General features: G+C 40.7%; 1 protein-coding gene across 2 annotated transcripts in view; it reads left to right on the top strand.

Moving 5' to 3' along the window:
• The first annotated feature begins 783 nt into the window (after positions 1 to 783).
• The window catches only part of C8A (complement C8 alpha chain), a 63,972-nt gene continuing 52,029 nt past the window's right edge, over positions 784 to 12,726 (top strand). The window contains exon 1 of one of the 2 annotated variants that reach the window (XM_089336638.1): positions 784 to 967. Coding sequence is in view for 1 of the 2 variants with exons in the window: in NM_001082255.1 (NP_001075724.1) it covers positions 891 to 967 (77 nt within the window). In the remaining variant the exon portion in view is untranslated. 2 annotated transcript variants of the gene reach the window in all.

Raw genomic sequence — 12,726 nt, 5'->3', positions numbered from 1 at the left:
GTCGGCTCCCTTCTCTGGGCCTCTATTTCTTCAACTGCAAAAGGGAGTTAATAATTTTCATCTCACAGATTATTATGAGGAGTAGATAAAATAAGACAGATGAAATGCCTTTCACATGGGAGTTCAATTATTATCTGTCTCCTCACCTCTCTATGCAACTGTCCATCTCTATTTCATTTAATTTATATCTGGAAGAGAAAGACCTTGTACTCAGGTAAGGCATCGTCAGTCCAGATGTGTGCCTGTTATTGACATTATAATTCTAGAGAGCACTTTGAGAGATGTCTATTTAAGACATCTGGTCTCCTCTAGGCACAGATATGTTGGATCTTAATGCTATACAATGCCTGCATGAAAAGTGGAAAGTCCATTGGATTATACATATTTTGCAGGCTCCAGATGTTGGGCAATATATAGTAGAACCTCTGTGTAATTGCTAGCATTTTCAAACATTTTTCTGCCCAAGTTGGTGTACCAGTATTATCCTTGCTTCAGTCTGCTTAGAAAGACTGATCAGACCTCAGAAATCCCAAGTGCCACTCAACAAGACCACTTCTGGAACTGTGCCTTGATTTCTGCCTCCATCTGCAAACAGTATCCCTTTCCAAAGCTGGTATTGGTTGAATAGCTTAGTTTCCTTAACCACATAGACACTACTCTTCAAAAAGTCTAAAGGGCAGTGGTCTTGGGTATCTGGGCCACTTTTAGGGTGTTTGCTTAATGGATACCCTGATTAATAATTAACTACTTTTGATTGAGAATTGAGTGAGTTCTGTTAATTTGGAACTTTGGCTGGATCTTCCATGTTCCATAGACACCTTTTCCTCCTGCTCCTTGGATAGACAGGTTTATTCCTCCAAGGTGACCTGGGGTGACAGCTCCTGGATGAGATGTTGGTTGCTGCTTTCTTCACCTTGTTTTTGGTGACTTGTCAACCTGCGGTGACTGCACAGGAGAAGGTGAACCAGTAAGTGGACCTTAAGTCTCTGCAAAATTTGCACGAAGGGATCATCCGCTAGGGAATCAAGGCATTTTACGTTTGCAAAAGTCCACGTAAGGACAGAGTGTAACTTCGCTCATGGCATTGCTACTCCAGAGAAAGACTCTGGCACCTGAAAAGATCAGGCACCTGGAATCAGATTGGCGCAGGTATACACCCCAGCTCTAATGCCTAGGAGCTGGGTTAGGAGAATCTCTGCCCACATACTCTTGATTATAATCCAGAATAAATCACTTGATCTCTTTTATCCTCAGCTTCTTTGTCTGTAAAAGTAGAAATATATTGCCTCTTTTTTAATAGGAGTTATTGCAGATGAAATAAGAGATTCTATTTATGAAATACACTCAGCATACAGTAGGCACTTAATAAATGGTAGTTCTGTTGTGTGACATTGGACAATTAGCCTCTACTTCCTTATCTGTAAAATCGAATCACAAGAACACCCACCCCGTAGGTTTGGGGGAGCATAGAAGTAGAAAATGTGTGCAAAATCATGTTGGGAAAGCAGGGGACTCTAGAGATGCTGGGCCGCTTCATTCTAAAGTAAGTTTACCTTCTGTTGTGGGGTAACAGACAGAAGAGAGATTCACATTTGTATGTTGCATTTTACCCATTCCATTTCCTTGAAGCTCCCAACCCGGGTCTTCATGCTGTTTAAATCTTAACATCAAGTTAAGATTGTAATGCCTCCACAACCCCTTATTTCACCTTTGGGATAGTTTTAAAGCAGTCTCTGTCACCTAAACATTGGCTATTTTAAACAGATTTATTCTATTCAAAGAGATGATTGTTAGATTATTCAGTTCTGGATCATTATTGCTTTTTAAAGGCTAGCGCACGAGAGCCTTCCTTCAAGTAACAGTTCAGAAGGAGGGAAAGCAGTTCATAAGCAGTTAATTTGTCACTTGTATTTAAAGCAAATACAATTTTGAAAAATCAGAAATTTCATCTCTAATAATCAGAAGATAAAGGCAAGAGAACAGTGGTAAAGGAAATCTCGGCCAAGATACTCTTAATTATAAAAGCTTATCATTGTAATCCCTTTTGAAAATGAACAAAGAGTCTTGATGTTTGATGAACTTATCAAACAAGACAGACCAGTGAAGAGGCAAATTTCAAGTCAAGGCAAAAGAGAACCAATTAAATACTTTACAAAGTGCTGAAGTAGGGAATCCCATGGCCTTTGTGTGCCATGGCAGTGCGTCTGACACTGGCTTTGAAAATGGAAAGCCACCGGTGAAGGAACTAGGTTCACATTCTGCTATTGGCATATATGATTATTTACTAATATTGTGTGATCTTGGGCAAAATTTCAACTTTTCTAATAGCTTCATTTTCCTCACTTGTAGAATGGGAGGAAATTCAGAGCAAGAATTAGTTGCCTAAGAAGTCCTTACCTAGTAAGCATTCATTGGAAGCTGTTGCCAGGTGATGTGGGATTGCTATTCTCATTCTCTCTGAGGGTTGACAATTCCCTGATAGAACAAATTTATAATACACCAACTGGCTCCAGGTCCTCCAGGTCACTCAGGGGCTTGAAGCTTTATTTTTAATAACAACACTTTTAATTTGCCCCAAATAAATCTCATATAAACCTTATCATTGCAAATATATTTATTTGCATTTTAATGATGTATATTTATTTCCTAAGGCATGCTTATCATTTATTTATTATAAAGTTTTAGTAAAAAGATGGAATTGAGAAAAAAATTTTAAGACAGAGGTAATGGAGAGAAGTGATACTCTGTAGCCTCAAAATATTGGGTTTTGATAACATTTTTATTACATATTTTATACAAATAAGACCTTTTAGTACTTGTGTTGCATAAAGTTTTTAAAATTTGAAATAAAAAATGATTGAGATTTGTTTCTCACAAAAATATGGTCGTCCTTCTTAATGAATATCCCATTGCACATAAAGGTGGGTATTCTTCTGCTGTTTGGTCTGCTTCCAGAACAAGTCAAGCTGAGCGCTAATGTTGCACAAGTTTTCATCTCACTGTTCTGTTAGCCACTGAGACAAGAATGTGACATCCAACATGCTTCTGGGTTTATTTTTCCTTTCAGTTCTACCAGTTTCTGCTCCATGCATTTTGAAGTTCTTTTATGAAATTCACACACACACACACACAACACACACAACACACACAAAATATCTGTGATTGTTGTCTGACTTCTGGATGATTTGCCTCTTATGAAAAGCTTTCATTATCCCTGGTTATTTATTCTACAGTCTATTTTATCTATTACTAATATAGTTAATTTCTATGATTATTTGTGTTTACATGGATATTCTGTAATATGTTAACTTATAGGACTATTTTAAAGTATACTTCAGTTAAACACAGATGAGTCTTGCTTTGCCTAATCCAATGATCTTTGTCATTTAATCAGTAATTGGAATATTTACATCCAAAGTAATTATTGATATGCCTGGTTTTAAATCTGCCATTTTGCTATTTGTTTTCTATTTGTCCTGTGACTTCTTTGCTTCAATTGTTTTTTCCTTTTTTCAGTCATCTTTTAGATTTAATATTTTCATAATTACAAATTGTTAGCTATTCTACCTTACTTAATTTTTCAGCCATTACTCGAAGATTTATGACATATCATTAACTTATCACAATTTACCTTCAAATAATTTCATTCTACTTCTGATGTTATGTTTATTTTATCTACATAACTTCCTTTGACATTTCTTGTAGTGCAGATATTGTGGTAATTCATTATGTTTTTAGAGGGAGGGATCTGAAAAAGTCTCTATTTTGTCTTTATTTCGAAAGATATATTTGCTGAATATAAAATTCTGAGGGACTGGTTTCTTTCCTTCCCTACCCACATTACTTTTACGACACCATTCCACTACCTTCTGGCCTGCAGAGTCTAGGAGGAGAAAGCTGCTTTGTGCCTTTGTGTAAAATTTCTAAAAACTTTCTTCTTTGGCTTCTTCTATGGCTCTGTGGGTTTATAGAGTGCATCAAATCTGGAAGTGTATTTACTGTTATTGGTTCACATACTTGCTTAGATCCTACCTCTCCCCGTCCTTCTGATGGTCCAAATGCGGAGCAGCTAGCCTGCATGATGCAGCCGCAAGAGGCTCTGTTCTCTGCTGTTGTTGGCAGTCTTATTTGTTTCATTTTGGCCTGTTTCTCTCATCTATCTTCAAGATTACTAGTTTTTTCTTTCTGTAGTATTTAATTTTCCATTAACCCAATCCAGTGAATTTTTTTTTTCATTTTACTTAGAATTTTTAGCTTTACAAGTGCCGTTTGGTTTTTTAAAGTATCTTCCATTTCCCTCCTTACTGTGTTCATGATTCTTCTAAAATAATAAAGCACACACAGTTTTTGTGTGCTTCTTCCATTAATTGTATTTCAGATGTCTTTAAAGTTGTGCTTATTTATGTGAAAGCCCAGGAGAATGAGAGAGGGAGAGGGAGAAGAAGAGGGACAGAGAGAAGGGGAGAGAGTGAGAGTGCAAGAGAGATATCAGGTGGATGTCAGGAGCCAGGAATTCCATCTGGATCTCCCACATGGGTTCCAGGAACCCAAGTACAAAAACTATCACCTGCTGCCCCCAGGGTGTGCATTAATAGGAAGCTTGATCAGAAACACAGGTGGGACTTGATCCTGGGCAGTCCTAAATGGGAGTGGGTATCCCAAGCAGTGGCTTAGTCTGCTGTGCCACAGCACCCACCACTCTTCATGGGTCTTTAGAATTAGGAAGGACTTAGCATCTAGCTTAAACCACTCATGCTGTAGAGAAAGAATACGAATTCTTTGAGAGGGAATGGGAGTATTCAATAACAGGACCACTCTGCTAGGCGTTTTCTGAATACTGACCAATTCAATCCTCCTTCTATCGTTCCTATTAATATCCTCTTAATAGCAGCCTGGAGAGGAACAGCATAATCCAACCAGTTCTGAGTCACCCAGTTATCTAGCGGCACAGTCCAGCCTTCCCATCCCCAGCCTGCTGTTACTACCACAGCTGTCACTACCACACCCACAAAAAGCAAAGCAAAGCAAAAATGCTTCAGGAAGAAATACACAGTTTGATAATCAAGACAAACACTTAGTTTGGAGTTAAGATATCCCAAGGTTTTTCCTCACATTTTCAACTCAATATTTCCATGGATAGAAAACAGAATCCCTTATGGGATTTGAAGAAGTGTGAATGAGGACCCCAAAGGCAGAGAGCAGCCATCTAAGCAGTTGCCGGCTGTCTTGCCTGTCTCCCCATATGGGCCGTGTAGGTGGTAGATCCTAAAGAAGCTGCAACTAGATCCTCCTTTTTAATTTCATTGCTTTTATGGGCATCAGAGCATGAATACCAAAGGATCCTGAACCAGGGCCATGTGCATATTTTTAACATTGTCCAGATGACCAGGGATCAATACGTATTCAGATATTGCAAAGTTTTGATTAACATAAACGATGGGAGTAGCGGATGTGAGTGAGTCACATTAATATGGTCACCGGGATAACTGACCCTTAGCTGTGTTTCAAGGGGTACCCATATGAGACATGGGGTGTGAGCAATGTGTTTAAGCCCTAAGGTTACCATTTAGTGGCTCTTGAACTTGGGCCAATTACTTAAATTCTCCAGGTTTGTCTTTTTCTGTCTATAAAGTGAAGACAGTACACATCTCACAGAGCTCTTGTCAGGAGCTATGGAAGTTCTCATGAAATAGCACAGAACTTGACACGCAGTAGGCCTTTAGAGATAAATAATTTTTATTATCCTATTTTTAATTAGAAATTGTGCAGAGTACATTGCAGAATAAGGAAAAAGTTGTATAGGCTTTGGGACCCAACAGTCTTGGTTTAAATTCTGGTGTTTCTACTAACTCCCATATAATTCTAAGCAAGTTATTTCATCTCCCTATAAATATGTTTTGTTCACCTATAGAATGGATGTAATTCCTACCCCATTCTTATGAAATTTTAATGAGATGCTATAACATTAAATGAGATAATAGGTTCCTGTAGAGATTTTGCTATTGAGTTCCCACTAAATGCCAAGTGTTGTGCCTGGTACTAGAGTACAGAGGTGAGGGGCGTGGTCGTGACCTCCACCTACTAGAACTCGCAGTCTGGGATGGGAATGGAGGGAGAAGACTCACGTAGGGGCCTCTACATTAGTATAGGCAGGCAGGTCCAGTGAGGTGTGATGGCATTCGTGTGGAGGCAACAGCGTTGTGCAGATGTTGCAGGAGAGCTGGCATGTGCTTAGCACTGGAAGTTCTGTATGGGATTCTCTGTGTTTCTGATACAGAGTACATACTTTGTGCATTCATTCAATAAATAGTCTAGGGATGCCGGGTGACGGAATGAACTAAACAGATAATGTTCCTGCCCCTCCTCCCCCCATGGAATTTACAATAAAGTGACAGAATCATTCAATAAGCAGGTAAATCAAAAATTCCATTGCAAATTGTGTGCAATTTCTACACAATACAATGAAGGAAACAAGCGAGAACCTTTGAGAGTGGCTATCTGGGAAACCCAAAGATAAGCTGCATGAGGGCGTGGCTTCTTTGTGGAGGTGGCATTTAAACTGAGATGAAAAGCATGATGGGGAGAAGCCCTACATTAGGATGGTGGCTGTGGAGAAAAAAAGAAGCAGAAAGAAAACAGAACAGAGGCAAGAATGCACTATGAAGACTTCCACAGAGAACAGGCCACGGAACGAGGGAGCTAGGAAGCGTGGTCCCAATGGCGGCCGACACGGGAAAACGTGGCGCGCAGAGCGCCAGGAAGACCCCCGGCATTTGGCGACGTGGAGTCTGCTCCGGACTAAGTCAATCTGAAACCAGTTTCGTGCAGTGGTGTGATTTTCCTGTAGCTGAATGGGACTGGCTCAAGACAGCGTACTTAGACACAATGAACCTTGACTATAAGCTGAGCCAGTGAACTTAGTAGGACGACCCCGGGGCAACAATCAGGGCTAGGTTTCCTGACCCTGTAGCCTAAGGATGGTAGCTAATTAGCTATTTTGTTATCTAAATCGCTGAAGTAGTCACATCTGTGGGTCAAACATGTGACTTGCAGTTTGCTTATTCAATGCTAGGTCTTAGCCTTTGCCCAAGATGCCATTCTATTTTTTTCTTAGCACTTTATTTACTTAGTTGAGAGAGAGAGATCCACTCTATTTCAAAGGCAGAGGGTGTGAGTCACTAGTCCTCTGCCCTACTAATAGTCTGTCCAGTACATTTTTGGTGAAGATGGAAAGTCTGGTTGTACACGCAGGGAACTGAGAAAGGGAAGACTCGACTCTCACATGTACACCACGCTCGTGCTGAGAGCTTCACATTCAAGATCTCACTCCATATCCAAAACAGTCTTGGAAGCTCTTCTCTCTGTGTCTCAGCTATAAGAAACTGAGGTTCAATGACTGGCAGAAATGATTCAAATATATATTTGGTGAGCTCCTAACAGCTTTCAGCTTTCTGTTACATTAGTGCTTCTTTTTTTTTTTTTTTCTTTTAGACTAATTTATTTACTTGAGAAGTAGAGTTACAGCCAGAGAGAAGGAGAGACAGAAAAAGAAGTATATCCACTGGTTCACTCTCCAAATGGCCGCAAAGGCCGGAGCTGCGCTGATCTGAAGCCAGGAACCAGGAGCTTCTTCCGTGTCTCCCATGTGTCTGCTGGGGCCCAAGCACTTGGACCATTTTTCCGCTGCTATCCCAGGCCATCAGCAGAGAGCTGGATCGGATGTAGAGCAGTGGGGACCCTAATGGGTGCCCATATGCTGCACCAAGGGCAGATGCTTAACCTACTATGCCACAGCACCAGCCCCAAACATCAGTTTTTCTTAACTGTGCAACTTGGTCTTACAAATGTGACATTAAAAAAAAAAAAACAATAATCTCTGCTTCAAACGAGTTGGGAAATGTTGAGTTTAGCCAGTAAAATGCAAAAACTTCTCAGGGCCTTTAATATGTTACTGGGTATTCAACATCTCTAAAGAGTTCTATGTTATATGCTATCTAGGCAAATGCATTTGACCAGGGAACTTTTCTCCTTTTCCTTCCCTAGCCATGGTGCACATCTCATGAGCTAGTATTCCAGGAAGTGCACTGTGGGAGACTCCATGGGACACGCGTGTCTATTTGTGCTCATTCTGCAATGAAAAACCTAAATGTTAGGTAGCTGAAGACACTTCCTTATAGCAGCACAGCAAGCTGAAGGCAAACACAGACTGGAATCAAAGACTCCTGAGTCCCAGTGCTCTGTATTCCAAGTCCTACTGATTAAGACAGAAGGTCCTTTAAAAACAGTCGTCAACATGCCTGAGGCCTCAGAATGATTAATGGATCCTTAAGTAATTAAAAAGTTAAACAGTTGGGGCAGGCATTGTGGGAATAGCCATTGCCTATCATGCCAGCACCCCATGTTCTCGCTGGTTCGTGTCCCAGCTGCTCTACTTCCAATCCAGCTTCCTGCTAATGGTCTGGGAAAAGCAGTGGAAGATGGTCCAAGTGCTTGGGCCCCTCCCACCCACATCAGACACCTGGATGAAGCAGCTCCTGGCTTTGGCCTGGCCCAGCACTGGCTGCTGTGGCCACCTGGGGAGTGAACCAGCGTATTGAAGATTTCTCTCTGTCTCTCCTTCTCTCTCTAGAACTCTGACTTTCAAAATAAATAAATAAATCTTTAAAAGATTAAACAATTGATGCAGTTATTTTTTTTTTTTTTTCAGAAATCCACTTGAGAATATGTGTCACAAGCTTTGGAATCACTTCAATCATCTCATTCAACAGGGTGTATCTTCAGTAAATAACTTAGAGACAAAGTAAGGGCTCAATAATCTAATAGTTTAATATAAGGGGAGTGGAAAATGTGAAGTCATCACAAATCATTCACTTTTTTTCTCTACTATTAAATGGAAGAATCAAAATTTAAATATAATGCTCAGTTTGACCTCAATTTAATAGTAAAATACAGAGTGCACAGAAATATAGCAAAACATTGTGGTGTGGTAGAGATTTGGGGTAATTTTTCTTCATTTATAATCCTTCCTATTTCTCTTTAATGAGAATGTATTACTTTCATAATCCTTAAAAAGTGAACTAAATTAAAAAGTTCATTGGAATGATAAGATAAAATATTGTCCATATCGATATTGGCTAGAAGGTTGGAGCCCTGTAATGGCTTAATGAACGGTCCTGGGCTACCTTCTGTACTCTGGCCTCACTGATGGAATTACTGCATGTGCTCTGTCTAGACATCATGTCACAAAGCTTTTCAAACTAAAGCCACACAGCACGGTTCTGTCTAGGCTTTTGCTTCCATCCATTAATACAGGTTTTTTTTCTCCTCATCTTGACATCATAATGCAGTTTCTGTGGGTTTACAATGACATTATCTTGACAATTCCATAGTGAGATGCACAACTAATGCTAGAATCCTTTCCAGTTTCCAAACCTTCACCCGATACCTTCTCTCACCTTGTGGTGATTCAAATCCTCTTTCTTCACATTCCTGCACTTTGTACTTCCGTTATTAAGACCATGTATGAGAAAAATGACCAAATCTTGAGCCATTTGGACTTTTAGATACCAAGATTATATGTTTAGACTTTAGCTCGGAATCAGGTTCCAATACTTAACAAATATCTCAACAATGTCACTGCCCATTCTTTCTCTTCTCTCCATCCCTCCCTCTCCCCCTCCCTCCTTCCTTCTCTCCTTTACCCACCCCTCACCCCCTACCTCTTTTTCTTCCTTTCCTGTCATAGACTTTTATCTAGCACCTTTATGGGTTTGGCCCATGACAGGTGCTAGGGCTTCAGTAGCAACTATATAGACAGAATCTGTATCCATCAAGGTTAGAATCTGCAGAGAAGATAGAAATTATACACACGTTGCACTCATGATGATTAAATGTTAAAAAAGTGCGCAGAGATTGACCAAAAGGTGAAAGGAAGCATCTAACCAGTCGAGGTATGAGGAAGTGTTTCCCTAAATAATTGATGGTAGGTTATAGAAACACCAAAAGAGACCTAGGAGTTCATCAGGTGAGGAGGTAGGTAGTTGGATTCTTTCAGGGTTGGATTTAATGAGTAGGTATGATCAAGGCACAGTGGGGGCTGTATGTAAGATTTAAAAAAGATGAACTGTGAAATCAAAAATGGTAATGCAGGGAAATGAAGGTAGGAGGGTGTCCTACACAAGGGCAGTTTTGTTGTCAGATAGGGCAAGTCCCAAAGAGGTCCAACAAACAGTGCAGTGAGAATCACTGAGCACACAGGACAGGAGGGGAGTAACTATTTACAAATGACTCGGGAATAGTGAGCTGCAAGAGGAGCTGTTCAGAGAGCAGAAGTCCTGAATGTGACTATGGACAACAGTGGAATGAAGAAAGGGTTACAGACAAGGAGAAGGAGTGACTGGGAGGGCAGAGTATTACATGGCTCATTTACATGGACGATGAAGAAGCTCCCAGAGTAAGGATGGAATTTGATTAGAGAGGCAGATTGTGAACTGGGCTCTGAAGTCTTCTTTGAAGGGCTGGTAGGGTTGTTGTTACAAAAATCACACTTTCCTAAAGTGTGGTCTGCCAACTCCAGGCCATCCCCAAAGATCTTTTCAGGGGTCCTGTGAATTTAAAACAGTTTTCATAATTCTTTTTTTTTCATTTTTCATTATTTTCTCTTTTCACTGTGCTTATATTTTTGGTGTTGGTGCAAAAGCAGTGGTGGATAAAATTCTTGTGACTGTTGCAAATCAAGGCAGTGGCACCAAACTCACAGTGGAAAAAAAAAATCTTACTCAAGAAAGTCCTTCAGAGGTACATTTCTCTGAAGGGAGGAGAGAACTTCCACTTTGATTATGGCCTTGTCTAAATAAAGTCGGAGTTTATGAACTCAAGAGGCTTCCATGGCCTTGGCAGCTCATGACAAGAGCCCCGGGTGACTACTGACATCATAAATAAGAGTGTCAGGTCAGCGCCGCGGCTCACTAGGCTAATCCTCCACCTGTGGCGCCAGTACCCCGGCTTCTAGTCCTGGTTGGGGCGCCGGATTCTGTCCCAGTTGCTCCTCTTCCAGTCCAGCTCTCTGCGTGGCCCTGGAAAGCAGTGGAGGATGGCCCAAGTGCTTGGGCCCTGCACTTGTATGGGAGACCAGGAGGAAATACCTGGCTCCTGGATTCAGATCAGCATAGCGCTAGCCGTAGCAACCATTTGGGGGGTGAACCAACAGAAAAGGAAGACTTTTCTCTCTGTCTCTCTCTCTCTCACTGTCTAACTCTTCCTGCCCCCCCCCCAAAAAAAGAGTGTCAATTATTAAATCAACAACAGGAGTCACTGTGTACTTACTCCCCATGTAGGACCTCTGTCCTTAATGTGTTGTACCATGAAAATTAACAGTAAAACTAGTCTTCAAATATTTATTAAATAAAAGTTTTCTATTAACAAAAAAGAAAGTCTTTCAAGCAGCAACAATTGTTAAACTTATTAAATCCCAATTCTTGAATAGATGCTGTGAAACATTTTAAGGGGTGAAATGGGGAGAATGTTTAAAGAACGTCCAGAGTACTGAGGCAGTTGTTGAGTTTGAAGTCAGAGAAACCACTCGCCTTAGTCTGTTCTGGCTGCTTTGACACATGACCATAGACTGAGAGCCTTAAATAACCCATTTGTTTCTGGCAGTCCCAGGGGTCAAGATCAAGGCTCAGGCAGACTCAGTGCCTGGCAAGGGCCTGTGCCCTGGGTCCTAGGTAGTTTTTCCTCCCCCTTTATCCTGACATTGCCTCAAAAATGAAGAAAGCCTAGCCCTTTAAGGAAAACATAACATTATTTGTTAGCAATGGCCAATTAGCATTTTCACATAAAAATGAAAACATACCCACCACCATGAACTTCGTGAGATCACTGGTGATATTAACAAGTTTGATTTTTTTCCTGTTGTATAGTGGGTTGTGTTAATAATTGTAACATATGCATACTGAGTGAATGATAATTTTCCAAATTTCCAATGCCTGACATTACCAAGATTGCATATGCACACAGGAGCCACTCAAAGCATCTGTAGGGGGCTGGCGCTGTGGTGCAGAAGGCACTGGCATTCCATATGGGTGCCAATTCTAGTCCTGGCTGCTCCTCTTTCAATCCAGCTCTCTGTGAAGACCTGGGAAAGTGGTAGAAGATACCCCAAGTGTTTGGGCCCCTAGGAGGGAGACCCGGAAGAAGCTCCTGGCTCCTGGCTTCTAATCAACCCAGCTCTGGCCATTGTGGCCATTTGGGGAGTGAACCAACAGATAGAAGACCTTTCTCTCTGTCTCCCTTTCACTGTTTGTAACTCTACCTCTTAAGTAAATGAATTAAATATTTTTTTTAAAGTATCTATAGGTCAGTGGATTTCAATATAAAAGAACACACACACAAAAACCACCTCATCAGTTTGCTTTCATGTTCTGTGTTGCAACTAACATAGGGCAAATTCCCACTTGTCAAGTTTTGGTGCAATATTAAAGCAAAACATTCACAGTTATCTGAAAATACTGGCAGCGTACTGCTCCCTTTTTCAAGTGCATGTCTGTGTGAGGCTGAGTTTTTGTCATAAACTTCAGCCAAAAGAAAGGATAGCCAGTTTGAATGAAGCAGAAATGAGTGTTGAGCTGCTTTCCACTTAACCAGATATAAAGGAGTTTGCAAAAATGTCAAACAATGATCCTCCTCTCACTAATCGTTTTCTTGAGAATATATTTTAATAAGATC

Source organism: Oryctolagus cuniculus, chromosome 7, assembly GCF_051225735.1.
Source record: "Oryctolagus cuniculus isolate XC-2025 breed Fujian yellow rabbit chromosome 7, ASM5122573v1, whole genome shotgun sequence".
NCBI classification, from domain to species: domain Eukaryota; kingdom Metazoa; phylum Chordata; class Mammalia; order Lagomorpha; family Leporidae; genus Oryctolagus; species Oryctolagus cuniculus.
This window is presented reverse-complemented; position numbering and strand designations above follow the sequence as displayed.